This window comes from Cucurbitaria berberidis, assembly GCF_010015615.1.
Source record: "Cucurbitaria berberidis CBS 394.84 unplaced genomic scaffold K460scaffold_1, whole genome shotgun sequence".
Classification (NCBI taxonomy): Eukaryota; Fungi; Ascomycota; class Dothideomycetes; order Pleosporales; family Cucurbitariaceae; genus Cucurbitaria; species Cucurbitaria berberidis.
This window is the reverse complement of record NW_024468935.1, coordinates 5,156,045-5,183,683: the sequence shown is the minus strand read 5'-3', so window position 1 is coordinate 5,183,683 and position 27,639 is coordinate 5,156,045. Positions and strand designations below refer to the sequence as shown.

At 48.1% G+C, this 27,639-nt stretch overlaps 8 protein-coding genes across 8 annotated transcripts; 4 read left to right on the top strand and 4 right to left on the bottom strand.

Annotated features, from left to right (window-relative positions):
* Positions 1-623: 623 nt before the first annotated feature.
* K460DRAFT_329503 (protein serine/threonine phosphatase 2C) lies at positions 624-4,419 on the top strand (the record flags this gene model as incomplete). The annotated part of the gene is made up of 2 exons (XM_040930745.1): positions 624-1,893; positions 2,835-4,419. The coding sequence occupies exons 1-2, from the start codon at positions 1,073-1,075 to the stop codon at positions 4,417-4,419; spliced, it is 2,406 nt and encodes an 801-aa protein (XP_040794002.1). The 5' UTR covers positions 624-1,072.
* A 772-nt stretch (positions 4,420-5,191) lies between these two features.
* On the bottom strand, positions 5,192-7,431 carry K460DRAFT_269258 (ran-binding protein; the record flags this gene model as incomplete). The annotated part of the gene is made up of 5 exons (XM_040927550.1): positions 5,192-5,322; positions 5,407-5,979; positions 6,028-6,402; positions 6,453-6,676; positions 6,725-7,431. 5 exons carry the CDS (start codon positions 7,429-7,431, stop codon positions 5,192-5,194), a joined length of 2,010 nt encoding a protein of 669 aa, XP_040794001.1.
* A 1,132-nt stretch (positions 7,432-8,563) lies between these two features.
* Positions 8,564-9,472, bottom strand: K460DRAFT_401458 (uncharacterized protein; the record flags this gene model as incomplete). The annotated part of the gene is made up of 2 exons (XM_040936422.1): positions 8,564-8,963; positions 9,105-9,472. 2 exons carry the CDS (start codon positions 9,470-9,472, stop codon positions 8,564-8,566), a joined length of 768 nt encoding a protein of 255 aa, XP_040794000.1.
* A 2,105-nt stretch (positions 9,473-11,577) lies between these two features.
* K460DRAFT_401457 (uncharacterized protein) lies at positions 11,578-12,312 on the bottom strand (the record flags this gene model as incomplete). The annotated part of the gene is made up of 1 exon (XM_040936421.1): positions 11,578-12,312. One exon carries the CDS (start codon positions 12,310-12,312, stop codon positions 11,578-11,580), a length of 735 nt encoding a protein of 244 aa, XP_040793999.1.
* A 523-nt stretch (positions 12,313-12,835) lies between these two features.
* Positions 12,836-14,516, bottom strand: K460DRAFT_382862 (uncharacterized protein; the record flags this gene model as incomplete). Its single annotated transcript, XM_040935429.1, has 3 exons — positions 14,140-14,516; positions 13,593-14,016; positions 12,836-12,915 (listed from the first exon to the last, which is right to left on the bottom strand). Exons 1-3 carry the CDS (start codon positions 14,428-14,430, stop codon positions 12,836-12,838), a joined length of 795 nt encoding a protein of 264 aa, XP_040793998.1. The 5' UTR covers positions 14,431-14,516.
* A 670-nt stretch (positions 14,517-15,186) lies between these two features.
* K460DRAFT_362178 (uncharacterized protein) lies at positions 15,187-16,126 on the top strand. The gene has a single exon (XM_040932598.1). It carries the CDS (start codon positions 15,280-15,282, stop codon positions 16,039-16,041), a length of 762 nt encoding a protein of 253 aa, XP_040793997.1. The 5' UTR covers positions 15,187-15,279; the 3' UTR covers positions 16,042-16,126.
* A 4,800-nt stretch (positions 16,127-20,926) lies between these two features.
* Positions 20,927-24,585, top strand: K460DRAFT_401454 (putative histidine kinase HHK5p; the record flags this gene model as incomplete). The annotated part of the gene is made up of 4 exons (XM_040936420.1): positions 20,927-21,022; positions 21,075-22,792; positions 22,844-24,251; positions 24,304-24,585. 4 exons carry the CDS (start codon positions 20,927-20,929, stop codon positions 24,583-24,585), a joined length of 3,504 nt encoding a protein of 1,167 aa, XP_040793996.1.
* A 1,055-nt stretch (positions 24,586-25,640) lies between these two features.
* K460DRAFT_412993 (uncharacterized protein) lies at positions 25,641-27,638 on the top strand. The gene is made up of 2 exons (XM_040937572.1): positions 25,641-26,128; positions 26,184-27,638. Exons 1-2 carry the CDS (start codon positions 25,793-25,795, stop codon positions 27,579-27,581), a joined length of 1,734 nt encoding a protein of 577 aa, XP_040793995.1. The 5' UTR covers positions 25,641-25,792; the 3' UTR covers positions 27,582-27,638.
* Position 27,639: the final 1 nt, after the last annotated feature.

Sequence of the window (27,639 nt, the reverse complement as noted above, 5' to 3'; positions counted from 1 at the left end):
GTGCCCATCTCGAGCTGGAGGGACGGGTCCAGACTCCCGTGACGAGCGAGCGACCTTTGCGAGCCCGCTTTGGCCACTCAGCGGTTGTCTACCAGGCCCCGAACTCATGCCCCTAGCTTTGAGCTGAGACTTGGGAAACAAAGAACGGGAGGTTGTCTGACAGCAACCCACCCATCCACCCTGCACGCGAACTCGACCCTCTCACAGCCATTCAAGCTCCTGTAATCTCGTCTGTTACTAGGCACCGGTCAGTATAAGCTCAAGAATGTGGCTCGTCAGCCCAGCTGGAGGGCGGCTTTGGGCAGCTCATTGGCCATGTGCCGCCGCCAATGAGAGCGGGCAGCCGGTCCCCTCCCAACACTGAGGCTGGTACTTGGACTCAGCTGTTCGGGAAACAATCGACGACAGGCCATATAGCCGGTGTTGGCAACGGTTGGGGTCGTCTATTTTCTAGCCGCTGCTCGATATGAGGTGCGGCAACGGGCTGCCAGTTGTCTACTCCGCAGCCAGTGGGCGCCCGGCTGTAGCGCCATTGTGGACCTTGTCGCGACTTTAGCGCCACGGGCCCAGCGCAAAGTGTCCAACACGCCCCGCCCGTCTTACACTACAAACAATGGAACCATCTTATGGAGTCACTGGGATCAAGGCAGGCGTTTCGACTCTTTCCAACACATGGACTCCAAGGGCGTAGTTCCACGTCGCCACCACACCCACTCCCAACAACCGCTACGGGCCCCTCCTCGGCCTTGCTCCTATCCCTGTAGCACGCATTGTTGCGGCGCGGATGACGCGTGGGTGGTGCATTCATATAACAAACATGTAGCTTGCAGGCCTCAGGTAGTACCGCTTTCTGCTCTTCTGTTGTCGCTCCTTTGCAGCTTTGCGGCGCAGCCTTCCCCTCCCCTCTCGTTTTGATTCATCCTGCCTGACGATTGCTGCCTTGGGAATTAGCCCGTTTTTCTGATATCCAAGTCTGACAGCGGGTCCTGTCCTGACCTGACCTGTCCTTTCCTTTTCTCTTCGTCTTTCCCGCCCCCGTTTCAGTGCCTGTGTGTAACGTTTTATACCCATCATGAATGAAAAAGCCACCACATCAAACTCCACAGTCAATACCGAACCAGCGCGTATGGCTTCGCTTTCAGTACCCTCGCCTCAGCCCGTTTCAGCCTCATCCGGCGGTTCCCATAAGATGGCCTCGCATCGGTCCCTCTCCACTCATGGACTGCCTAAAGCGCCTCGCACAATGTCACCAGAACGACCTCATCGTTTCTCAGCACTGGGCTTTCCGTCACCATCTTCCACATCGGCCACTATGAGCCCCAGATCGCCAGGTCCCATGTCTCCACCACCTTCCGCCAGGAGTTTCGGTACCTTCATTGACTCCGAACCGTCAACACCCGCCTACTCTCCAAGAATGGACCATGATTGGGACAACTCAACCTTGGTTTTGCTCCGACCATTGTCTTCGTCTTCAGCACCTTCGACTCCCACAGAACCTGTTTGGGACATGATGCCCATGCAGCTCCCGCAAAAGCCAATGATGACGACCCGCTCCAAGACTTCTGTCCCCAGAAAAGACAGCTCTGTCAGCACAACGGCATCCTCTTATCCAGTCAAGCAGGCCAGATTAGTTGAGCCGCCGAAGCAGGTTAGGTTGCTCGACCTTGCCCAAATGGAGAATCAGACCCCACAGGAGAGAGACAACAATGATCATGCGAACCACAAGCTGGAGGAAGAGCAAAATAGCAATCCTGGCACAGCCCCGCTTGGCAAGTTGGCATCCAAGATGAGATTACTGCTCCGACGGAAGAACACAAACAACAAGAAGAAGGCGAAAAAGGAGAAGGACTACTACGACGTACATCGCATGGACGACGTGCACTGGACGGAAATGTGAAGCCGGTTGACTGTGAATATGAGAGCGCGAATGAACACAGATACATAACAAGTCAAGTTTGACGAAAGAGCTAGGAAGAAATAAGCGCACGTCCTCATATTCAGCGTGCACCGATCGAAGAACTGGGGTTGCCGGCCAGCTATATGCCTGCACCTCATTGCAAGGTTTCGTTTCTTATCAATCATTACTACCCATACTATATCAGTCTGGCCTCAACACCGGGTGGCTATCGTCCGCGTCTATCTTTTTGGAGTTTGTTGGGATTATCGGCGTTGGCTAAGCAAGTGCGGGTTTTTCTCGGAGGGACCGTTCGGATTGAGTTGGGAAATTGCTACCTTCCACATGTTGTGATCTCAGCGTATGGAACATATTTGATTACGTAGATAGCATATGCGTCTCCTCGCGTGCCTTCGACCTAGATACCTCAACACAATAGAAGTAACCTTGCTGGCAGGTCTCTATGGGTGCTAGAATCATCGCGCGTAGCGCATTTGCTTTTCTAAACAAATAATAACACTCTACATATCAACAACCATCTTGTGCAACTAATCTGTCCTATAATCTAATTCTATACACCTTTCAAGATCGGCCTGATCGTCGCACAAGTAACAAGAGGCATCGTCATCACGTGAAAGAATATGGTCCAAGCTTCAAAATCATCAAGTTCAGAGGCTCCACTCTCAGCCCCAGGGACTTGATCATCACAGCCATCAACAATGATACCTACACGGTGGAGCGGCTCGGTGCGAGTGAGAATTTCACTGAACCCACGTCTTCCTATTCGGCCACGACATCATCTAGCGGCGGGAAGGAGCACGCTTCTTCGGCAACGTACAGCACACCCCCCACGCGACTTAACCTCCCAATCACGTGTCTTTAGCAGTGTACGGCCACTTTGTGAACGTCAAACACTTCAACATGCTCAGAAGCTTCCGAGTAAAATACTGTCGTCTCATAATGGCCTGTCAAATTCGCCTGTTTTGCGCTCCGCCTTCCCAACCAAAACGGTCCTCTTCCTTCTCGTTTTAGGTGGCCTGGTTTACTACTTCGTCGACGTCCGCGAGGAAGACTGGACCGATGACATCTACACATCTTATGTCGAAGATCAAAACCAAGCTACACCTCTGCACTTTTATGCCAATAAAGAGGAACTGGCCCACTGGATCCAATTTCACATCCCGGACCCAAGTGCACCCTTGAAGGACCCCAATGTCGCGCAATTTTTCTCGGACCAGTTCGATAAGTTGGCGTTTGGGTGGATGATGACGAAGGAAGACGCGAGCAGAGATGGCATGCCTCTCACGCATGGCGTAAGGTTCAGAAGCAATGAGCCTTGTGAAGACTATTATGCTCTTGGCACTTCACCTGGCCCTGGAGAACGACCGTGGAACTACTGGTCAATTATGGATGGACATGCCGGTAGACACACGGCGTTTTACCTGCAATGGACGCTCATCCCACACCTGTCCTCGGCGCTGCTGGGTCTTCCAGCTACTTCGTCGTCGCCAGAGATTGTGGAGACGATCAAACGAACCTTCCTCCGTGTCGACAAGCAAATCATGGACTCTGCCCGCACAGCAGCAAACTGGTTTCCTGCCGCAAATGCAGCAGCGATTGCCGCCTTGACGCCGGCATTCTCGGGATCCTGTGCACTGCTCGCTGCTTTTGACCCTGCAAACGATACGCTCCGCGTAGCATGCACAGGAGATTCGCGCGCCGTGCTCGGCCGCTGGGATCCCTCTTCCCAATCCTATACCACGATCCCGCTCTCAGTAGATCAAACCGGCTTCAACGAAAAGGAAGTCGAGAGACTAGCTGCAGAGCACCCGGATGAGCCCGATATCATTGACCCCAAATCCGGACGTCTGCTCGGCATCGCAGTAACGCGTGCTTTCGGCGACCATCGATGGAAATGGGACAACGACTTCATCAAGGCCGTGCAATGCAAGTTCTGGGGCACTGCGCCACGGTCAGGAAGTAAGACGCCGCCATACATGACGGCTGAGCCGGAAGTCACGGAGACGGAGGTTGTGCGCGTGGATGCAAAGGACAAGGGAGCAAGAGGCAAGAGCGACTTCATGATCATGGCTTCCGATGGCCTTTGGGACCGCATCTCTTCCGAGCACGCAGTCGAGTGTGTGGAGCGCTGGCTAGACGCCAAAGACCGCGGCAACGGCTCCGTCAAGAACGACCCCCAGCTCCTCGCCAACCCACCTGTTTTCCCCACACCATTTGCTCTAGATTCAGGCGTGGATGTTGATGTCGAGAATGGCAAGGAGGTAGATTGGCAAGCCACGCCTGAGTACTTTGCCATTGAAGACGAAAACGCAGCAGTTTGTCTTGCACGAAACGCCATGGGTGGTACGCGGAGAGGGCTTTTCTTCGGTATACTTAGTGTGCCAGGCCCGCTGGGAAGAAATGCCGTCGATGATACGACGATCATGGTGGTCTTCTTCGACAAGTTGGGCGAGGGACCCGATGTCAAGGCGAAGACTACGAAGAGGAGTTGGTGGCCATGGTGAGTGCAGAAATTAATTTGCAGAGGCTACAGACACTGTATTGGATGCACCTGGCCACCGCTTTCTTTCCCGTGTTACGTTAGTATATATATATCTTGTATAGGACCTGCTGAAAAGTGGGGTACCCCTGAAAGAGGGACTAGCCTGTCGTCGCCGTTTGTAATTATATTGAGATGAGCTTTGAGAAGCAATTCATAGCCTGTAAAAGAAGAAGTGCGGGTGTCTCTGTAGATGAAGTAGAGTATCAATATACTTCGCTGTCCTAACTCAGTCTACCAACAACGGGCGGTCATCAGAACATAGCAAGCTCATAGCTGCATATTACGCCCAGAATGGGGGAGAAGATAAAACATGTGTGAACCCAGACCGGCCATGCCCCCATCCGAAAACCCCCAAGATAGTAGAGCAGAGTAGTGATAATCGTCCGTGACTCCCAATCCAATATGCAAATGCAAACACAAAGAGGCGGCAATGCCTTCGCCCTCCTCTGTCTTTACTCTCTTCTGCCCCATCTGCAGTTCCCAATGGCTCTACTCCGTGAAGATCTCAGCGGCGAAGGGAGATATCGTGGAAAAGCACCCATGCACCTGTCACCCAACCAATTTCTCGTAAACTGCAACCCAAGACCCACCCAAGCACCTTTCCCCATCTTCCACTCCATACACTTCATAGCCCACAATGTCCTTGCATGCAGCACTCCGACTCTCCCTTTGTACATGAGAATGTGGTGTCGAGCCTTGTTCAGCTCAAGGATACATGGAGGACCGTGGTAGTTCTACTGTAGAAAGTCTCTCCGGACGTTGATAAAAGCGCCCGGGCCTCCATCGGAGGCGAGCTCAGTGACGAGGGCTTCGGTCTGGGCAATGAGACGTTCGAGGGCGGCAGAGGAGGACTTGCCGAGGGATACTGCGGATGTGTTAGCACTGATCCGTAAAGTGCAATCCAATATTACTATAGTGCGTGAGTAAATACTGGGGTTGAGAGACATACCTAAGATTGCGCTGTTTAACTCCTCCGCAACCGGCACGCGCCCACCAACTTCCAATAGCGGCGCCAAACTGCTCTCACGCGCATTCTCATACGCGATGAGCGCGAATGTGTCTTCCAGCGCCCTCTTGACTTCTCTCCGCGGGTCGTTAGCGAACTCAGCTCTAAGCTCCATGCCGTAGTTAATAGTAGCTTCAGTCAGTTGTTGCAGCTTGACTTCCTTGTCCTCGATGTCGTCTTCGTCATCCAGAACATCGTCCTGATCCTTGTTATCCCAGCTTGGTGGTGGGTTGTGCACGCCTAGTTGCTCGTCTAGCTCCATCTCGAAATCGTATTCATCGGTTGCAGTGGAATTACGGTCATTGTGAGTAGAGGCGGTCGAACGCTTTGAGGGTGGTGTGGGCACAGGAAGGCATTGGGCGTTGAGTTCGCCGCATCTGCGGATCATCTCTATGAACTTCCGGCAGCGAAGCTTGAAGTATATGTTCTCGTTGTCCCGTAGTACGGAGGGGTAGTACGCAGTAGTGTGCTTAAGCGCCTTGTCAATATCTCCCTCTAGGATCGCTGTGCGGATTTCTATGTCAAATCAGCAAGCATCCAGCGCACTAAAAGGTATAATCTTACTTTGTCTGTTCAATGCATCCAGGTCTTCTACTGCTGCGCGGTAGGGGACGTCTGCGTCTTCATCGTTTGCAAGCGCCTTCGCCTCATCAATAATCTCTTGTGCAAAAGATCGTGCGGTCTCCACATATCCATCGTGTGCTAAATACTGGCCGACCAACTGGTGTATTAATTCGGTCTCATCTGCGGGCAAGTTTGGTGACGATTTCGTTCGCGCGATATCCGCTTGTATGGATGCCTTCTCGTCTTGCACCATTTTGTCTATATCAAACGCAAATGGTTCTTGGCCAAAGTTTACGCGGACGGTCTCGCCAGGTTTCTTCATACCCACTGTGGGGTAGTACAGCATGTTAGGTTTCAGATCTCGGAAGGCAGTACCTATGTTCATTAGAAACACTACTCGTAGCTCATTCGGTGCTTGCACTCACTTAACAAATGACCGTTCTTGGTGAAGAAGGCTGTGTTGGTCCGGAAATTAAGCCCACAGCCGATCACGTCCAAGGTGCCAAACTTGGGCCCATATGCCTTCCCAGACGTAGTATTGCTGAAAACTTGCCCGTCGTCGCCGTGATATGCGTACGAGTCCGGCTCCCAGCCTGGTATTCGACTCAAAGCAACTTTGGGACCCGAGAAGCCAACACCGATCATTCTACTAGATGGAGGGTTAGCTTAGCAAGAAGAGAGTGGCAGATGTACCTACCCATCTCGGCCCTTGGAGATGACGGTAATCTCGTAATAATATATGCCACATTGCCGGGGCATAGGGAAGTCTGCCCGCACCGCTGCCGCCTCATCATGCGTCTTCTGTGTGCCCGAAAACTTGGCCAACCTTCCGCTATCCTCAAGTTCCAGCTGTGCAAACTTATCTCCTTCATTCCACCTGGTCGGCCAGTGCGCTACCGGCTCATCGACAAAGACAGGCGCTCGTTCAATGATGTCGTGGGACAGGCCCCGGTGCGAAGGTGCCATCTTGTGCAAGTTGACACTACTCGAGCTTGTCGACAGCGATGCCGCGTTTGACGAGTGTGTTGACTTGTGCTCGCGCTGTGCCGTCAGCTTCGCCTTGTGCGCCTCCTGTAGCTTTTCGGCATGCTTGGACCCTCGCAAGTAGGACGGCACAAAGAAGGGTGGTATGTCTTGTGTTGAGCCTCCTAGGCCTTGCCAATAGCCCGAGTGACTGGCGTAGGACGGCAGCGGTCCACCGCGTCCCCAGCTTGTGGACATGCTGTTATGATGTCCGTCGGCGTCCATGGAGCGCGAGTGACGGTTCTGGCTTATCGTGTGAGGTGTCGAGTTGCTATTGACGAGGTGGGAGAATGCTCCGGATCGGGTGGGAGCTTGGGAAGACTGGCTGCTACCTGCACTGCCGGCTGCTACGCGTGCCCAGCTCTCTCGACGGGCATTCATTCCGAAGTGATAGTGTTGGAGCTATAGGCAGCGAGGACGAGGTGAAAGTGATGACGTCTGGGCAATCGCAACGACGGCTGATGGCGGATCGTAAATGAATGGTAGACGTTTAGGCAGCACTAGAAGTGTTTGAATCTCATGCGTTCAAACGCAGCAGGAGCGCGTGGGGTGGCTGTAGGACGCGATATAGTGGAGGTGTTGGACGCGACGTAGTGGATGCGGAGACCAAGCTCGGTGCTGGCAGGCGCAGACGTTACACCCCGGCTTTAGCGGCACACAGGTTCTTGAAGAACTATATTCGCAAACACATTCATTGTTCGAGCTGCACCGGGAGTTGTTGTGAGCCTAGAAACTGAAGCGGACGAGCAAGACAGACGATTCGAGGTTCGGGCGCCACTGAAGCGCGGACCTTGGGGAGTCGTTGGTGGATGCGGGGTCTGGTCCGCTCATCGCTCATCGTCTTGATAACGCACGCCATGCGCTTCCAAGATTGCTCGAACGTACTAACTGCTCTTCTGAGATACGAACAAGGCGTGTCATCTGTAGGGGGTGAAGGGTGAGTTAAATCAATCATCGCACGTTGAACATGGTTCTCACGAGCATATCAGACTCCATTGGACCATAGGCAGCTAGTATTAATTGCGAAGGACAATGACACTCCTATTCTTCATTGCTTCCCTAGTACTATGCAAAATCATACGTTCTCCACAGTCCGAACCCTAGACCTAGTATCATCTAGGCCCATGTTGAACCAGTCGTCATGCGCCTGATGAAAGAACATCCGTCCTCCCCTCCCCCAAATAGATGGCCAGGCGCCCAAAGATAACTCCTTTTGATAAACATGCATTGCGCTTCCAAACGCCGAACATGCTGGTGGAAATAATATGATAAGAATACAAGTGATGAGAAATGGAACATGACAACACGACACGCGGGATACCACGTGCATGTAATCAAGACACGCGATGGGTGCACGTATCCCGCAGCGCACGCAGCAAGACGGTAGCGCCACACACCTTGGGTTGGTGACTCCAGGGTTGGCAACGTCCATCGAGCTCGTCTCTGGGTGGAAAGAACTGTCAAGCAGTGCAGACGGCGAGCACCATAGACCAATACGAAGGTGTTCCGTCGATCAAACAGCAGGAATGGGAGTTGGCGAACTTGCGACGCCGTTCAGTGGAGTTGGTACTGGTGTGCTGCCGTCTCCATTGAGCCCACTCTTCTCGCTAACAGCGCTGCTCTCGTCCTTGAGCTTCGAGTCGCTCGAGCCGGTAGAGTCGCTCTTGACATCCTCGGGGAAGGCGGCAGCACGCGAATGCGCTTTCCATGATGGGACATCCCATTGAACTCCCGTGAAGGACCTGACCTTGAAGCCCTTCTTCTCCCACTTGCGACACTTGAATTTTCCAGTACGGTCGAGAGCGCGAAGGTTTTGATTGATAGCTCCCATATTGGCTTTTGGGCCAAGCTTCTGAACAGGCGCAGAGTTTGGGAAAGGGCCTTTGTTGTTGGGGTCGTTGATCATGTCGCCGCTAGGGGTACTGTTAGCAGATGCCTTGAGATCAGAAATATGGTGCAGAAGAACGTCCTAGCCGACCGCAAGTGTCAAGATGACCCACTGGTGAGGTTCTTGCATCGTCCTTTTGCAATGACAAGGAAGCAGTAATACTCACAGATTCTTCTTCCTCTTGGGACCCGGCTTGCCTCTCTGCTTTGGCGATGGCTCATTTGTACCCTCCATCATGCTGGCAGTCCGTTTCACACCCGACTGCCTCGAACCAGGCTTAGGGCCTTTGCGTTTAGGTCCTGCAGCTGGTGGTGCCAGTGATGCTGGTGTGCTGACTCCGTTCATCGCGGCGGTGGAGTCGGCTGGCGTGTCGGCTGGTGTAGGCTCGATGATCTGGGGCGCTGGAGTTTCGGAGGGCGATGAGTTGGGCTTCGATTCTTGCGAGGGGGCTGCTACTGGCTCGTGGGGGAAGGTCAAAAGCCGCTGTGGTGATAGCTTGACAGTGACGATGAGCGATTTTGACTTTGTAGTCATTTTCGCAAACAAGTGAGTCGGCGACGTGATGTCGCGCTGCAGTGGTGATGATGCAGCGGGTGGTGCAAGATTGGTGGGGAGGGATGCTGGTGGGGAGGCGCTGGGAAGGGGCTCTTTTGTGATCAGCCTGTTCCAAGATTCGTGCGGTTGCGGCTTTTCGTGGCCCGGTGACAGCAACGTCGCGCGCAGGCTATCTGGTAATGGTGGTGTGGATGATGCGCGTTGACGGTGAGAGGGTGATGGAGGATGGAGAAGAAGGGAACGACAATGGCTGGTGGTGGATGCCGCCGACCCTTCCTTGCGGCATCCACCACCGTGCACTTGAGTTGGCGCATCGCTAAACCTTTTCTCACTTGTTGCGGCGGTTCGAGGGAGAGGTGAGGAGACTTGGCCCCGAAGGTGGCGCGCTAACCCGAACGAGTAGCACTTAGTGTGAATACCCAGTAACACCTATCGAGTGTCCATAACTTGGTGACACTTTTCTTCTCTGTTCAGTCTGTAATGTATTGTCTCTCTCTCGCTGTGCATGCGTGTTCAGTCTATGGAGGTCCGTGTACCATGGCATGTCTTTGTGCCAATTAGGCGCGTAGGCGCTCCAGCAACCCATCATTCCTCCTCTCCTCCAGCTTGGTTCTCCATCCAAGGGTTTGCCTCAGCACCACGCCCCACTCGTCAATCAGAGGGCCGCCGCCGTCCAGAAAGCACGCCCGCTGCATGCATGTCCTTCTCGGCCTCTTTGTCGTCGTTTCGTGCTTGCTATCGCGTGCAGCTGTGATTGCTAGCAGAACGAGGGTGCCCAGTCTGCGACGTTACCATGTTCCAAGCGAACATGTTCTGGACGAGCCCGTCCATCCGGCGCTGCCCCTCTTCACGCCATCTAGCACACCCTAAACCCAAGTGTCCCAGCCAGCAGTAGCAATCAAAATATGCTTTCTTGGAAGAGTTTTGTCCGTTAAACTTGCATCATCTGCTGCTTCGCGGACCAGCGACCAAACACTTGGCGATTTGGCTTGTGGTGGGAGTTCCGGAAATGATGCCGCATCTCCCCCTGGCGTGCCTGGCCGCTCTGCATGATTTTCTGTCGCGCGAGTCTCGATTACGACAGCGATGGTGAGGAGCCAGGGGCTTGAGCGATGCCGAAGATTCAAATTTTCTCCAAGTGGCTATCCGAGGCGCTCCGAACCTAGGAAGTGTCTTCCACCTATTGTTCGTCGTGCATCTAGCAGGTGGTGTAGCAATCGCCGTCTGTTGTAGCGCTGTGATGCTGCTGCTGCTGCCGTCTTGAGTATATCGATCGTCATCTAGGTAGCACTGCCCAGGTGAGTACAGGCTCATCGCACAGGCTCATCGTGCACGCGTGCTATTCAAACACTCGATACATTGAAAATTCTCATTGGAGAGGGTGAATTGAGAAGAGGTGGATTTTGCGCAATGAAGGGTTAGACGTGGTCAGTGGCAGGTGGTTCATGGAAACGACGCTCTTGCCGTTGCTCGCTGCGGAAGGCGCGCTCATGACAACAGACAGGTGCTATTCTCACATATTGCTCACGAGCATAATCTGCACGACAGTTCTGCGTCTATTGCCTCTTAAATGCGCTTTTCATTTCTCCACAAACTTCCCTTTGTCCATCGCGTTCTCTTTCTCTGAAGCTATATGCGAAACTACCGTATCCCCGACCACAAGTAGCCTCAGCCGCAACCTCAGCCTCAGCCTCAGCCTCAGCCGCAGGTGATGAGATGTTCGAGCTTGAGCAGCGTGGATAGTGGAATGACCGCAATAGGCATCAGGATCAGAGTCAATAGTACTACGCTACCTTCACCTAGCTCTCACTGGTTCACGGACACCCGTTTCCGAGATGTCTGGAACACACATGCACTAGAAGAGTAAGGAAAACATACAACTCTTGGATGAGTTGGAGGACTAGTGGAACCAACTCAGATAAGTTATTATAATTCACTAAACTCACGTCATGAAGGAACAATCTCTATTTCTAAGATTCTATCTCTACTGATATCATGATTCAAGGGAAACCTCTGTAGGACCAGAACACCAAAACATAATGCCCACCAAGTTGCGACGAGCTATCCGAACTCTCAAGTGCTCGCTAATCGCAACCACCTCCACCGCCGCCGCCTCCGCCGCCTCCACCTCCATCACCACCACTAGAGCATCCTCCACTATATCCTCCGTCTCCACCTCCACCAGAATAGCTGGACACATAATGCGTCGTCGTAGAGTTGTTCCCCGTCGATCCCCCATAGCCTCCCGATGAAAAATTTGGTGTGTATTGCTTCAGGGCTGGTGCTAGGACTGGCTTTGGCCCTACGCGGGGAACGCTCTCTTTCTCTTTCTCCTTCTCCTCCTCCTCTTCCTTTTTCTTTTCCTCCTCCTTTTCCATTTCTCGCTTGTTGATCATGGGCGCAAAGTTGTCGTTGCGCGGGATAGGTTTTGCCGGTTCTTCGATGGGCAGCGAGCTCTGCACCTGGTGGGGTTCAGGTTTAGGCTTCTTGCCGAAGCAAGACTTGAAGAGGGAGGACAGTCCCATTGTGAGTCTGAGTGGGGGTGTGAAGTTCTGCCTCACAGGACTGGGAAGTAAATCGAAAGCTGGATGTGCGTGTATCGTGCTGTAGCTAAGAGGGAAACTTCCCTTTCCCTTTATACAGATTTGTAGCCTAATCTTGGACACATTTTCGTGCATGTTTTCCCCATTTGCGAGGCTGCTAACGAGGCGAAGTTCAGAAGGATAATGCAGAAGCACGACGGTGACTAAATCGGGTGTGGTGAATGCGGCTGTGCAGGGGTGCAGAGCAAGAACACGAGATGTGGGGACCATGACCATTCTCTTTGGGGATCTCTTTAACGAGAAAGTCTACAACCCTGCCACACAAAGTGGAGATAGTAGTGACTGCTAGTCGAAATTGTGCAATGTTCCGGATAGCGTCGGACGGTGACGTGAGGCTCTGCTCGGTCAGTGAAATGGACTAGTGTCAGGCTGCGCATTTCAACCAATTTGCAGGTAGAATCCTTCTACTCTTTCTACAGTGTGCTATTATTCCTAACCTACGTCTCGAAGTCTTTGGTCGCTTGTGAGCTGCGCTCCACACTGTTGCCATTCGCAGACAAGTCAGGATTGTGTTCATCTCACATTGAGACCTCTTAGAAATGATTTGTAGTTGCGACGCTAATATTTGCTCACTACTCCTCAGTCGTCCAATGCCCACCGTCCTCTAGTTTCCATTAACTAGCGCGAATCCGCGAGATCAGCGGCAGGCAATAGCTCCATATCCAACAAAAACATGTCTTCCCCAAAGAATGCTTCCCTTGAGACCTTGGCTTCTATTATACCTCTTTGGGTAGTCAGTCTAGCCTGAGGTTCCTTCGCTTGTGCATAGGTGGTCTGCAAGACTTCCGATAATTCCTCGATATTGGCTTGTTGTCTGTCCTGTAGGAGAACAAGCCAGACACGTGCTGACAAACGGGTTGGAAGTTCAAGTATAGCGGCAAATGTGACGAGATGGCTTGGCTCCATCGGATCGACGGGATTGAAATGAAACTTGAGCGCTGCGAAGTATCCTAGATCGTGTTCGTGAACAATCATAGCCCGCGACTTTATGTTCCATTGGGAGTAGTTCTCTCCCGGTCTCAATATCCAAGGCTGGGGAAGAGAGTATTTTTGTGGATCTTTGGCTGGCGAGAAGATGGCGTCGACAAACTGGACGCCGGCGTGTTTGGGATAGTGCCTTACATGGCAGTGAGGTGCAGGGAGTGGGGCTAGGATTTCTCCGGACTTGTGAATATAAATGGTACGAATTTCTGCTGCTTCTGCCTCTTTGATTCCCACAACTGTCGTTGGGCAAGAGATATCCCGATGGAATCTTTCAGGCAACACGCCGTCGATCCGCAGTGGAATAGCGATTGAACTGTCCAGGTCATCTTTGTAGCGGCAATGCAATATGCCGATATATTTGTAGCGCGATAATTGTAGAATAGGCATTTGTATCCGGAGGCCTCGATTGGTCATTGCATATGGGTCGAGCTTTGAGCGGTACGGCAGTATTTCAGACGTGGATCCAAAGTATCGAGGACTCTGTGCAAGAACACCTCCCTTTTTCGAATGACCATTTTGCGCATATCCTCCTTGGGATTTCCAGTTCCAGCTGAAAATCGACTCATCCTCAGAATCCTTGAGAATTTCTTCCTGGAGTCGGATGAAGGCATTTGTGCCTTCGCCGTAGAGCAGGGGCATGTTGACTCCAAACAACCCCATGAGACAGTACGCGATGTCTTCAGGCCTGGTCGTTTCACGAGAAGAGGCCCACGATATTCGTCGGGCGACGCTCACCGTTGGTAGAAGCTCAGGATGTAAAAGAATTGTTTCGTCGATCGTAGTTCTCTTCTGGATGCTTTTCAGCATGTACACATCGTGTTTGGCTCCAAGCTGTTTCCAGTTCTTTGAAAAGAATACAATGTCTTTCGATGCGATCAACTCTTGCAAAGTCCAGCCTCGTGTGAACCATCTCGCCCCATGGATGTCATGTTGACTCTCGGAATCATTAGTATGAGCGAGTCGCCCTGGGCGTAGAGGCCTTTCAAACTTTCCAGCCCCCTTCTTCTCTTCTTTTCCAGTATCGGGGTCCTCAATGTCTTCGAGAAAAGCGAAGCAAACCTCGGCGCCCTTGTACCATTGAAACATGGAGTTGATAGCTTCACTGAGTTCTGAAGATGATGTCTTATCGATGCAACAGGTATCGATCCAGATGTAATCCAGGCCATGCTCTTTCGTGGCTGTACATGCTCCCCGGATCTTAGCCCAGCCGGCTTGCTCGCGTCGAGACGATGAAAAATCCTGGAAGGTGACTTCGTCTGGCCCCCAGGTATGAGAGAGTATAGCATAGCCTGGGACGTCACTGCTGTGAAAGACCTCAATAACGTTGGTTTTCACATGAAGTAGCCTCATTTTGAACCTTGTCAAATACCGCTGCCAATGGAAGGAGTGTGCGCTATGCTTGGAAAGAGGTAGTGCTCTATGATAGAAACCAACAATTGCGGTCGTGAGTGGGGAGACGGCTGAAAAAAAGCCACATGCAGCTTGCCAGCCCCGCATTAGAGTTAATATACTAGTTCCGTACCACAGCTAGAGAGTACCTAGGTAGCTCCTACAAGCTAATACGCTGTGCTAGGGGACGCAAGTGGAAAATTTCGGGTTTTGCCTATCTGAGGCATGTTGATTGCACCGGCGAGCATATGAAAGCATTTTGTAGCTTACTTGTGACTTTGATAAGCCGGTCGCCGTATAAGTGGAAGTGTCTCCGAGTCCCGCTTAATGCTTCTGGGCCCTCCGTTTCGTACTTCGTACTCTCACCTGAGATATTGACAACGCTTTTGGCTGCTTCGTAGTTGTTAATGCTTGCCCATTGAGGAAGTATGCACCGACACGCGGCTGATAATGTTCCGTAGCCTCATGAGAACTTCGATTCATACCTGCTCTGTCAACGGTGACGGTCTTCATTAACGTGGGTTGTCCTATGGGAGGTGGAGAGGGTAGATTTGATTGTTAATCTATGCTTAGCAATGCACTGTTTACGCGCTCAAGTCCCGAGGTAGGCGGCGATCTGATCCATATGCGGAAACTCTCACGCGTCTAGTTTGATGACTAACACATGATGCGAACAATGAAGGGACCAACACTGTCATGATTCAACATCGCGCTATGAGTATCGCACTCTCCACGAGCGAGATGCATTCCCTAACTGTATATAACCCAGAGCCGTTCGACTAGCTTGTGGCGAGGACATGCCATTTCAACATGACCGCTCTACAGCGCATCAGTCCCTTCGACCTGCTCGACGATGTCGCCCCCGATGAAGAATTACCTGGCTATGAGGCTGCAACGGCGCCCGCCTATGATAGCGGCTTATACGATGAACCCCTCGTTACATATTCCCTTCGGCGATACGATCGCAGAATACAGATGCTTGTTGCGTGTGGCACGACTGCCGCGTCCTCGTACAGAATCACCACGAATAGCTTCCGCATATTCTCGAAGAAGCCGGAGTTTGAGGTGCTGTACACCTGCCCTAAACAGCAGCAGCGCAACATCGCTTCAATAGCGTTCGACAACGAAGGTCATCTTCCATGGCGGCCACGTGCCCACTTTGAATATATCGATGTGAAGGGTTTATCAAAGACGCACAATATGGAATCTGCAAATTTTGTGGACTGGACTATTGTACTACAAGATAAAACTTACGCATGGCGGGTGGATATGCAGCCTATCTCGCTTGTCTTGAGTGAGACGAATTTCAGCATCATCATCGCCCGCTTTACCTACTCGACAAGCGGCACCTCGGCTGCGCGCGGCGCAGAAGTTGGCAATTTGACGATATATCGGGATTGCCTGACGGCTGACGCAGATGGGATAGGCAGGCTGGTTTGTGGATTGATGGTAACCCTCACGCAGTTGAAGAAGATGGGGAGGCATTATACCAATGGAAAAAACGAGCTGGAAAGATGGGACTCTTTGAGTAGGCAATCAGTATCGTTACGGAGGACGTCGTCTGCAGTGTGACCGAGGTTCATGATTGTCTCTGAAGAGGACGGAATTAGATAGAATGGCAACTATTATAGTGACTGAAAACAGAAACTACTTCGAACTTGCGACCACTCTTAAAATAAGTCCAATGTCTTGTAGCGTGTGTAGACGTCATTTGGCCGACTCTGCGTGTTCGGATCCAAACCATGCAGCATACCTCTGCAAACGGAGACTAATAGTACACTGTGTCTAAGACAGCACGGCCACTTGCATCTACATTCGGGTCGTTGTTGCACGTGTAGTAGGGCCGAGTACGCGCTGTTGGGCTTTTGCGCCCAAAGTTACTGCAGGAGTTCACGAAGATTGCTCGAGTGGAGCAGAAGACAGCGGTGCGGGCCGTTTCAATGAACCGTGGCATTTGATCGGTGTAGATGCTGTTCATGACTGTGTCTAAAACCGTCTCACGCCCAGCCATAGCCTCGACAAGGGGGCCATACTCAAACACACCCGCTTTTTTACGCCTAGCGAGCCGACCGTTCTCGATTTCTGCCGCGGAACGCTCTGTATTCTCCAATCGGTCGGCCAGCTGCCGATCTCTTGACCCATGTGGAGATATGGCCCACGAAAGAACGGGTCCACTAGCAATCCCCGCGTACCAAGTTGGGAGACGTTAAGCACCACCCCGATAGTAAAGTATTTACTACCCTTCTAAGGCTCGCTTATTATTAGTCCTACGCTACTATTACGCTATTAAAATAGTAGTAGTTTTAATAGCAAATTAATAGATTAAAAGTGCTTAAAAACTATAATAAAGCTTATATTATACATTAGATAATTAATAATTTAGTATTAATAATAGAATTGTAGTTTTAAAGCCTATGCGCAGTTAATATAATTTATTACTTATAGCTTGTTTTTTATACTATTTAGTAGGCTATATACTTATTTTTAATAATAATTTTACTATTAATAATATTGCTATTTCTATTATTATTATTATTATTACTATTTTTATTACTATTACTACTGCGCGGTATAGTATTGTACAATTTAGTTTAAATTTTATTATTATTTTTAAGCAATAATTCTAAAATTAATAATTTACTATAGTAGGCTATAATATTTTTATTTAATGCAGAATTATTGCCTAAAAAGCTTAATAAAAGCTTATTAAGTAATAGCAATACTAATACTAATAGTAAAGTTGTTATTAGAAAAAGTAAGTAGCTAGCTTAATATTATAATTATAATTATATACTATATTACTATTATTATAGCAAGCTGCGTAATAAGCTTATTAATAGTATAAATTATAATTTTACTTATTTATAAAATAAATTTAATTGTAATTGCAACTATTTACTGCTACTAAAGCGCCTTTATGCTAGCTTTAATAATACTATTAATACTATTAAATAGTAGGCAAAAAACTATAAGCTATTATATAATAGATAAAAATAAGTATATAATTAATAAAATTAGCTATTAATAGTATATAATAAATAGGGCAAACGCTGCGATTATTACTATATTAATAAAAAGTAAAAGCGCCCTAAAGTAGTATTATTAAAAAGTAGTTATTAAATATAATTTTACTTTTTTATAAAAAATAATCGCAGCCTAAAAAGTTAATAAAAAATTAAATAATATAAAAATAGAGCTAGTATTACTTATAATTACTTTTTAAAAAAAAATATAATAGTAATTGCGTTATATTAGCAGGCAACTTAAACTAATAAAGTAAAGTAGTATTTTTAGAAGCTATAGCTACGCATTTATAGTATAAAATAAGCGCTATTATTAATTTAAAATACTTTTTTAAATGCTAAATTTATTTATTAAAATATTATTAATAAATACTACTTATAGTAGCGTTGAGAGATAGGCGCGCAGATAAAAGTAAAAATATTAGTAAAAAAATTAAAAGCTAAAAAGTACTAGTATTAGTAAATTAATTTTATAATAAATTTATAGTATTAAAGTTTAAAATTTTGCATATAGGCCTATTTTAAATTTATATTAATAAACTTTACAATATTAGGCATGCAGTTAATAATAATAACTATTTTAATTTTTTTATATTTATTTATTCTGCGTGCTTTTAACTATTTAAAAGCTTTTTAAATATTTTTATAATTAACTATACTTTTAAAATAAATTAATATAATTACCTGCTTTTTAATTTAATTAGCTTAAATAGCAATAATTAAACTACGCACTTTAGTATTATGCTAATAAAGTATAAAAATAAAGCAGCTTTTACTTAAGTATTAATATAGTTAAAAAAGCTATTTAAAATTAAAAATATTATAATATAATTTTAAGTAATAAATAATAATTTAGCGTTTATTAATATGTTAGAAAAAATATTTAAATATTTTTACATTTTTATATACTGCTAGTATATAAATAAGAATGTTTAGTTATATTTAAAAACTACTTTATTAATTAAGTTTAGTTAGCAGTAAAAAGGTTAAACTTAAATTAATAATAATAGTATAAAAGAATTTATAAATTTTTATATTAGGCTAATTAATTTACTAATAATTACTAATTATAAAACTAACTTAACAGCAGTTAAAGCATTTTTAAGCTAAGCTATAGCCTATTTTTAAAAATATTAGCTAGCTTACTATATAAAAAAACTAGTAAATTACTTTATTAATACTAATTTATACTTTAGCTTTACTAAGACTAGCAAAGCTAAAAGTACTTATTATATTATTAAAAACTAGCTTGCTAGCAGCTAGGCTAACGTTTTATAATTATTTTATTATTTTTATATATTTTACTATAAGCACGCTGCTTATATATTACTTTTAAATATATAAAGCAATTTTAAACTTTACTATAATTACTAGTATTTAATTTATATAAGCGTGTTTTATTAAGTAATGTAGTATACTCTAGCTTTTACTATTAAATAAATAGCACACGCTTGCGATAAGCTCTAATAGTATTAATAAAATTTTAATTATAAGCTAATTATTTATAAAAATTAGTATATATTATTATATAAGCTGCTTTATTAGTACTAACTATTTAAGCTGCTAAAAGAGTTAGCTATACTTTAAGTAAGCAATTACTATTAATATTAGTAAATTAATTAATTATAAGCTTTATAGCTTAAGCTAAGCAAAATACTGCTTAAACTACGCCTAATTTTAATTTATAAGCAAGCTATAAGCTGCTAGTAAAGCGCTAGTAAGCATAGTAACTATTATAAGCCTAGCTTATTTAAATATTTTAATAATAATAATACTATAATAATACTACTATTATTTTTACTAGCTTAAATAGCGCAGCAAACTATAATACTAGCTAAAAACTTTATAGTATAGTAGCCTAATATAGCTATAATAACGCTATTAACTATACTAATATTACTATTACTACGCTACTAACCTTAACTATAACTATAATAATTACTATTTTAATAACTATTATAGCTGCTGTTTTAACTACTACTGTAATTATAGTATTTAGCTAACAGTTGCTTTATTTATAGTTAAAATTATATTATATTATAGTAACTGCTAGCGCAATACTACAGCTTATATAAGTTTTACTAGCTAGCTTTATAATTATTATTAGTACTAATAATATTTTATTAATTACTACTTTACCTTTACGCAGTACTACTAATTTATAATATATAATTAATTTTAATTATAATAAGTTTTTTACTACTTTAATATACTCTAAATTACTATATAAATAATAGTTGTAATTAACCTGCAGAAAATAATAATTTTAGGTTTAGTATATTAAGCAGGCAATATAATTAGGCAGGCAGGTTAATTTTATATAATACTAATAATAAATAATAATTAACAATTGCAATTAACTGCAAAGTATAAAATTATATATTTTATTATATTTAATATACTGCGCTATACTTGTTTTACTTATAATAATATAGTAATTTATATATAAATTAAAGTGCTAAAAAATTACGCAGTATGCTTTAGCTGCATAAATTTATACTAGTTTTAGTAACAGGGGTGGTAAATACCTTACTATTGGGGTGGTGCTTAACGTCTCCCGTACCAAGTTCTCCTGATTGTTCGTTAATCAAAAACGAGTGGTCAAGACAAAGCGCAACGGGCAAGGCCTGCTGGTTGAAAGGAATTGCATGTGCGGCTGAACCCTACCTACGAGGATACTTCCTAGGTAGGCCTTGACCAGACCTACAGGCTCATCCTTGATGCCAAATTCACATTGCCATGTCAGCGTCGCGCGAGAATCACACCTCTGCCCGGCGCCATCAAGGGGCCGAGCCAACTGACCAGGGCTGCTTGTCGTGTTTCTTTTGCAGGCGCACCACCAGCCGCGGTCAACGACTAGACCGCAAGTGAAAGCTAATCTCTGCTTGGCCCTGTGCCGCGGATTCTTTTCTAGCACAGCGGACGCGACGTCCGCTCCGGAGGCCTTCGCGCGGCGTCTTTGGTGTTTTCTATTCACCCTACCTGTTTCCTCCGTCTTCCCCCAATTCTCCGCACCCCCCCAAGAGCGCCAGCTCGTCCCCTCTTTTCGCGCCTCTGCATTCAGTCGGGCCTTACCGCAATAGTCATCTCTGTGTCTTGCATCTGGCTTGGCAGCTCTTGTCGTGCATTCACTCCATCACGCCTGCCCTCGCGAGCCGCACCCCGGATCGCCCCATCGAGATTCTCCGCTGATCTCCCCTCCACCACGACTGGAAACCATCGTCAACCTCTGCAGTAAGGAATGGGACACCAGCAACAGACGTCTTCCGACCACCCCGTCTGTCTGCCGCATCGCAGCTCAGCAGCTCGGTAGCGCGTGCCCTGCAGCTGACTGAGATCCCGCTGCCGCCGCGTCTCCTCGCACCGCTTCCGAGCCTCCGCGCTCCTCATTGTCGCCCTGCGTTAGACATACCAGTCTGAGGGCTGGTAGAGCCATGGTCAGGATGCGGGTTCCAATTCGCGAGCAACTGGGCTGCCTGGTGCTGCTGGCCTCGATGATCGGCCTGGCTGTCATAGCTATTGCCACATGGGTACGCACAGGCGGCGCGACAGAACAATAGTTCTGCTCTGACAACTCTCCAGGTCACAAACCATAGCTTCGTGCTCGGTCTACGGTCGACTCGGCTCACACTAACCGCTTCACTCAAGTCGGCTCAACTGTCATCCAACCTGGCCCTCATGCAGATCCTCGTCCAACAAGCAGCCAACCGTCTAGCTCCCCAGTCCGCGCTTGATCGCTATTACGAAGGTAACATCTCCGATACAAACTGGCAACGAACACAAGAAGACTACGATGCTGTCTTCTCCGGCGATGCGAAGACGCGGGTGGCCATACAGGCTCAGGTGTACGCAGTCAACACGTCCGACCACTCCATTTTCAACCGCACTGCCCAAAGCGTCATGGACGTAGTCCTCCCCTTTACAACTCCTAACGGCAAGAATGCTACATTAGGCGACCCCGAATACGGTTTCATCCCAGAGCTCTACCCCAAATTCGCCGTCCGCGCCACACCTTATAACGGGTCATTCAACACTTACAAGGCCGAATTTAATGGCAGGATAGTTGATAACACCAGCTACCTGTTCTCAGGCCCGTATCGCGTTAATGAGAGCCTCAGCCTAGTATCAATTACTCTACCCATCATCAACAACACATCGAATATCGATACCCTGGGATGGCTGACGGCCGTATTAGACGCGTCACTTATATCCAATGTGGTCAATGCGATGGAGGGTCTCGACAAGAGTGGTCTGACCATGCTCTTTGGTCCTAATAACGCCACCAACAACTTCCCTGCTGGAATACTGTACGATGTGCCAGATCCTAATCCTCCGGACCATATAGACGTACGCTTCATGATGCCCCCAACATGGAGACGTGAGATTTTACGGCATGGGCAATACGACACAGCCCTCAATCCACCACCTTTCGACTGGTCCCGCTTTCCCGCTATCCGCAAAGGTTTCACTACAGCTACCGGTCTCACTAACAACGCAGGTAGCATCATATCCACCAAAAACGAGGATGGCGAGAGTGTTGCTGTCGGATATGCAGTGGTTAACAGCCCCATGGTCGACTGGATGGTTGTGGTTGAGCAGACGCACGCCGAGGTTTGGGGCCCCATATATCATCTTCGCAACGTTATACTAGCTTGCGTATTTGGCACTATGGGTGCTATGTTGCTCCTCGCGTTCCCGGTGGCGCATTACTCTAGCCGGCCTATCAGACGATTACGAGATGCCACCAAGAAGACTGTCGCGCCACATATTTTCGAAAATGATAGTCTGAGTTCGCAAAATGATGGCGGCAATGATGATCATGACGAGGTGGCTCTTGCTCGCAAAGAAGGATTCTTCGGCTCCATCATCCATTACCGGCGAAATCAAAAACTCAGTCGGGCAGAGAAGAGGGACGCGGAGCGGAGGAGGCAATTCCGCATCCCGAGCAAAGTCAAGGACCGAAAGCACTTCATACACGATGAACTTACCGATCTTACCAAGACTTTCAACGAGATGACAGACGAGCTGATGATGCAGTACGAGAAGCTCGAGGAGAGGGTGGTGCAACGAACAGCAGAGCTTGAGCAGAGCAAGAAAGCGGCTGAAGCAGCCAACGAAAGCAAGACCTTGTTCATCGCCAACATATCGCACGAACTCAAAACTCCACTCAATGGCATTTTGGGCATGTGCGCAGTCTGCATGTCAGAAGATGACCCTACCAAGTTGAGGCGGTCACTAGGCATCATATACAAAAGTGGTGATCTACTCCTAAACTTACTGACTGATCTTTTGACGTTTAGGTAAGTTCTCTCCCAAGTCCAGTACGGCGTAGGGTTGCTAACGGTACGCAGCAAGAACCAGGTTGGACAGCAGCTAAATCTAGACGAAAAGGAGTTTAGGTTACGAGACATCAGTCAGCAAGTTCTTGCTATCTTCGATAAGCAAGCCACAGAGGGTGGAATCAAAATGGCCGTCAAATTCGAAGGCCCATATGAATATAACCTAGATGATAATGGGCGGCCCAATGAACGCGGCGACCTGGGACCTTACGGGTTCGGACGACTCAAAGACATGATCCTATATGGAGATCAACACAGAATACTCCAAGTCGTGATCAATCTAGTCTCGAACAGTCTTAAATTCACACCGCAAGGCGGCGCAGTAACGCTTACGATTCGCTGCGTTGGGGAAGCTGCCATGTCAGATAGCCGGAAAGCTTCCTTGCAGTCACGGCAAAGTTCGATGCGCAACTCGAAGACTAGATTCAGAGCGACAAGCTCTGAGGTAGGATCCGTTTCCCTAGCAACCCCGACCAATTTCGAAACAGCAAATGTGATCAACCCGATGGAAAAGCCAAATGCATATGCGCAGATCATGGCCCAAGAAAGGTCGGCAACTCCACCACCAGGGCGGTGGCTATCATTCGAATTCGAAGTCGAAGACACCGGTCCGGGTATTCCTGACCATTTGCATGCCAAGATCTTCGAGCCCTTTGTCCAGGGTGACCTGGGGCTCAGCAAGAAGTTTGGAGGCACTGGTCTTGGGTTGAGTATTTGCTCGCAGCTTGCAGGCCTCATGAAGGGCACGATCGGGTTGAAAAGTGAGGAGGGGCACGGAAGCGTCTTCACTATGGCGATACCCTTAAAGCACGTAACAAGCCGCGCCGACAGTACAGCAAGCTCACACAACAACATCATCGATGCAGGGTCTCCACGCCGGAGTCTGTCGATAGATGAGCCGCGGGGCCGTACACACGAGGATGCACTTTCGACACGTTCGGTACAATCCGCAACAAGCGGTCCTACCGCCGGTACCACTGCTGCACCCGGCCCAGTAGCATTCGAAACAGATTCTAAGCCCCGTCTAGTTGGCTTGAGCCAGCCTTTCTTCGCTTCGACTGCGCCGTTGGAATCGCCAAACTCGCAAGCTGCTGCAATGCAACGAGTGGAAGCTGAAGCTACTAAACGCGGAGGCAAAGTCAAGGTGCTGGTTGCAGAAGACAACAAGACGAACCAGGAAGTTGTTTTACGTATGTTGAAGCTAGAAGACGTCTACGACGTGACCGTGGCGAAGGATGGTCAAGAAGCACTCGACAGGGTCAAGGAGAGTATGGAGCAAAGAACCCCGTACAACCTTATCTTCATGGATGTTCAAATGCCAAATTTGGATGGTTTACAGTCGACCCGTCTCATCCGACAGTCAGGCTTCTCTTCGCCTATTGTAGCTTTGACGGCGTATGCCGAGGAAAGCAACGTAAAGGTAAGCTCTTTTACTTCGTAAACTTTAGTCTCATTTGCTAACATCAAGGTAGGAATGTCTCGATTCCGGCATGGATTTCTTTCTATCGAAACCTATTCGGCGCCCAGCGCTCAAGCACGTACTCAAGACGTACTGCCCTACAATTCCCGAAGAAGAGGGGGAACCGCCACCACCTCCAGCAACAAACTCATCCAAACCGAAGGGTAAATCGATGCTACCCGCGATTCTGGGTAATACCAATGCCGCAACTGCGCCTGTTACTGTTATCGCTGGAACAAGCGACCGGCGGCATGCCGACGATTCACCAGCTATATCGCCTATGACGTCGAATTGACCGTAGACGTCGTTCACCACGCGCTTATATTCCTTGGGCTGTTTGGCCTGATACGTCAAATCCTTCTTGCCGCAGACCCACCCACCACCACTGCCTCTATTACGGTTCTCTCTACGATAATTGTAATGCTACCGAACGACACTCTAATCATGACCCTGACAGTCTTTTTTCTATTTTTTGTTCTTCGCTTCCTAGTCGACTACTACGACTACTACTGTATACAGTAAGCATGGCGCCAGTGGCTTTGGGTATTTCCTTTCTCACAAAAACATATGGGTTGTTTCGCATTCTAGGCGTTTTTTGAAAAGGGCTTCACTTGGGTTTGAAAATATGGGCACAGCGACATCATTGGGGACATATCTGTTATCTTACTTTGCCATTGTTCGGGCGGTTTTTCTTCTCTTAATCGTCAGATATTATTGGGTGGAAATGGCCGCTTATAAAGGCGCTCTTTCCTGAGGACTTTTGATAGGAAAGAGTTTGGACAACAGGACGTGTTGTGTGGATGAATGAAAGCATATTGACACGGCTCGATTCGAGTCGTGGATAATTTGACGTCACTGTTGATCGTTTTATGGATTCGTGATGCTATTCTCGTATTCGGTATCCTTTCCACATCCAGTGATGCTGTCTTCTTCGAAATACCAACTCCCATTGCGGAGCAGAATGTCTCACCATGACGAGTCTTCTCAGCGGCGAAAGGGCCATCTCCTTTGCCGATACGCGATCAGATTGGTAGAGGGGATTTACCGGTTTATATTATCTCGTGTCTATTTGTGATACCCCATCTCGTTGTCCATATAAAACTTCAAAGTACGCGTTTAGATTAGAGAAGGCCGAGAGCATTAATTCGGTCTTCACGGTACAATAATTTTTGTATTGTACTGGTGAGACTACATAATTCACAGTGGTATTAGACTATGGCACAGGTCGTGAGCTTTCAGTGTCCAGATGCTAGTCAGTCATGGAGACGATGTTGTGGCACGTGCCACCGCGACGCGATTCCTAAAGTTTGGCGCGTCGCTCACGCATCACTTACACACCACATACCACAACCACAATACACTTGATCCTTACCTTGCACCCTAAGCAGGCTGGATTCCTTCGTGGCATTCAGTTAGGAGACAGTAAAGCTGCTGAGGCCCGCTCTACCGCCAGACACGGCTTCTTGGGTGTTAGCTTCCAGCGCGTCCGCGCAGCGCGCAACATGGCCCGTCAAATGTCGCCCGAAGAGTACCAAGAGCTTGGGAAGAGGTACTACAAGCTTAAGGACTATGAAAAGGGTATCAATGTTCTCACGCAGGGCATTGAAGTTGCTCCCACTCTGGGTCTTTATGACCACCGTGCAGCCACCTATGAGAAGCTGAAGGACTTCAATGCCGCCGTCAAAGATGGAAGAGAGATGATCAAGTTGGATAAGAAGGAAGTGAAGGGCTATCTCCGCACAGCGAGTGTGCTGGAGAAGATGGAGAAGCCGGAAATAGCGCTTGGTATTTATAAATATGGCATGAAGAATGTCTCTATTCATGACAAGAACTTCAAGGTAATCGAGCGTCATTCCGCTTCCAAACGTGGGGCCTTTACTAACGTACTATTAGCTACTTCAGCAGCTGCATGACAAGATTACTCGCCAACTATCGCCCCCTATAGCCATGGATCCATTCACCGTTCTTCCTGTCGAGCTGGCAGAGATGGTTCTGGCGTACATGCCCTTCAGAAACATGGTAAACTGCATGCGTGTCAGCAAAGGATGGAAAGACTACCTTGCGAAGCGTCCCAAGCTGTGGCTGCACTTGGACTTGTCGGGCGCTCGCAAACCAGTTTCTCGCTCATTCGTTGGCAATGCCGTTAGACGTTCTCAAAATCGCCTGACCCGCGCAACCATCTGCCGCTTCGAGCATATGGATGTGCTTGTGAACATAGCAAAGGCCTGCAAGGAGCTCGTAGAGCTCGAGTTTATCACGTTCCCTTACAAAATGTCCTCCACGTTGATCGATATTGTCCAGTGCGCCCCGGGGCTGAGAAAGTTCATCGTGCACCCGGTGATTACGACGAACACGGCGAGGCACATTCTTCGCTATGGAAGGAGCTTAGAGCATGTCGGGTTTATGGGAGTAGATTGGACACATTACATTACGCTCTGGCAGGGTCCATTCGAGGCTCTCCACACACTCAGCATACACATGGTAAAATACGGACCTGGGCTGTCGATGGGGCTGGACTTCTTACTACCTCAGACCCCGAACCTGCAGTACCTGGCACTGTCCAACTTGCCAGGTGACGTTATGATGCCCTGGCCTGACGAGATATCTCAACTACCGCCGATGGAAACTCTCGTCTTGAAGCGCGTGCAGTTCGACAGATTTCCTCTACTTCCTCCAACGCTTCGGCGCCTAGAAGTGGACTATGACGGATCATACAGATTGGGACCTTATGAACGCAACATAATGCGATCGCGTGTGCCCAAGCTTACGCATCTGAAGCTAGGGGGATTCGAGCTCCGTGCAAAGACATTGGAATCCTTCCTGGATTCATGGACAGACGAAGAATATGTCATGATGCAATCGCCAACTATGCACCCGCTAACCGAGGCAACACCACTCGAGTCCTTGTCGGTCCGCGGCGTTTTGGGCACTGAGCTTGCGCAATATGGCTTGTTCAAAGGCCGTGAAAGCCTGTTTGGTTGCTCGCCTCGCGTCCTCACGCCGGCGTTGTTGTCCCTGGATATCTCTACGCTCCCGTGCAACGACGACGAGATCGAGCATCTTCTCACGTACAAGACTGGCATCCAGTCGATTGACATTTCCTGCACCAAAATCACTGGTGCCTCTATCAAGATGCTGGTGGATGGGCTTCCGTCACTAAAGACCATCAAAGCGGAAGATTGCCCCAACATTGGTGGACTGGATGCGATACACTATGCTGAGCGAAGGGGCATTTCCGTGAGCTGGAAGATGGGTAAACAAATAGGAAAGCAACGAGTCAATTACGGCTAGATGGTATTCATAGCACACTCGCAATCAAGGGCAGACAGAATTTCACAAAAAACCAGGA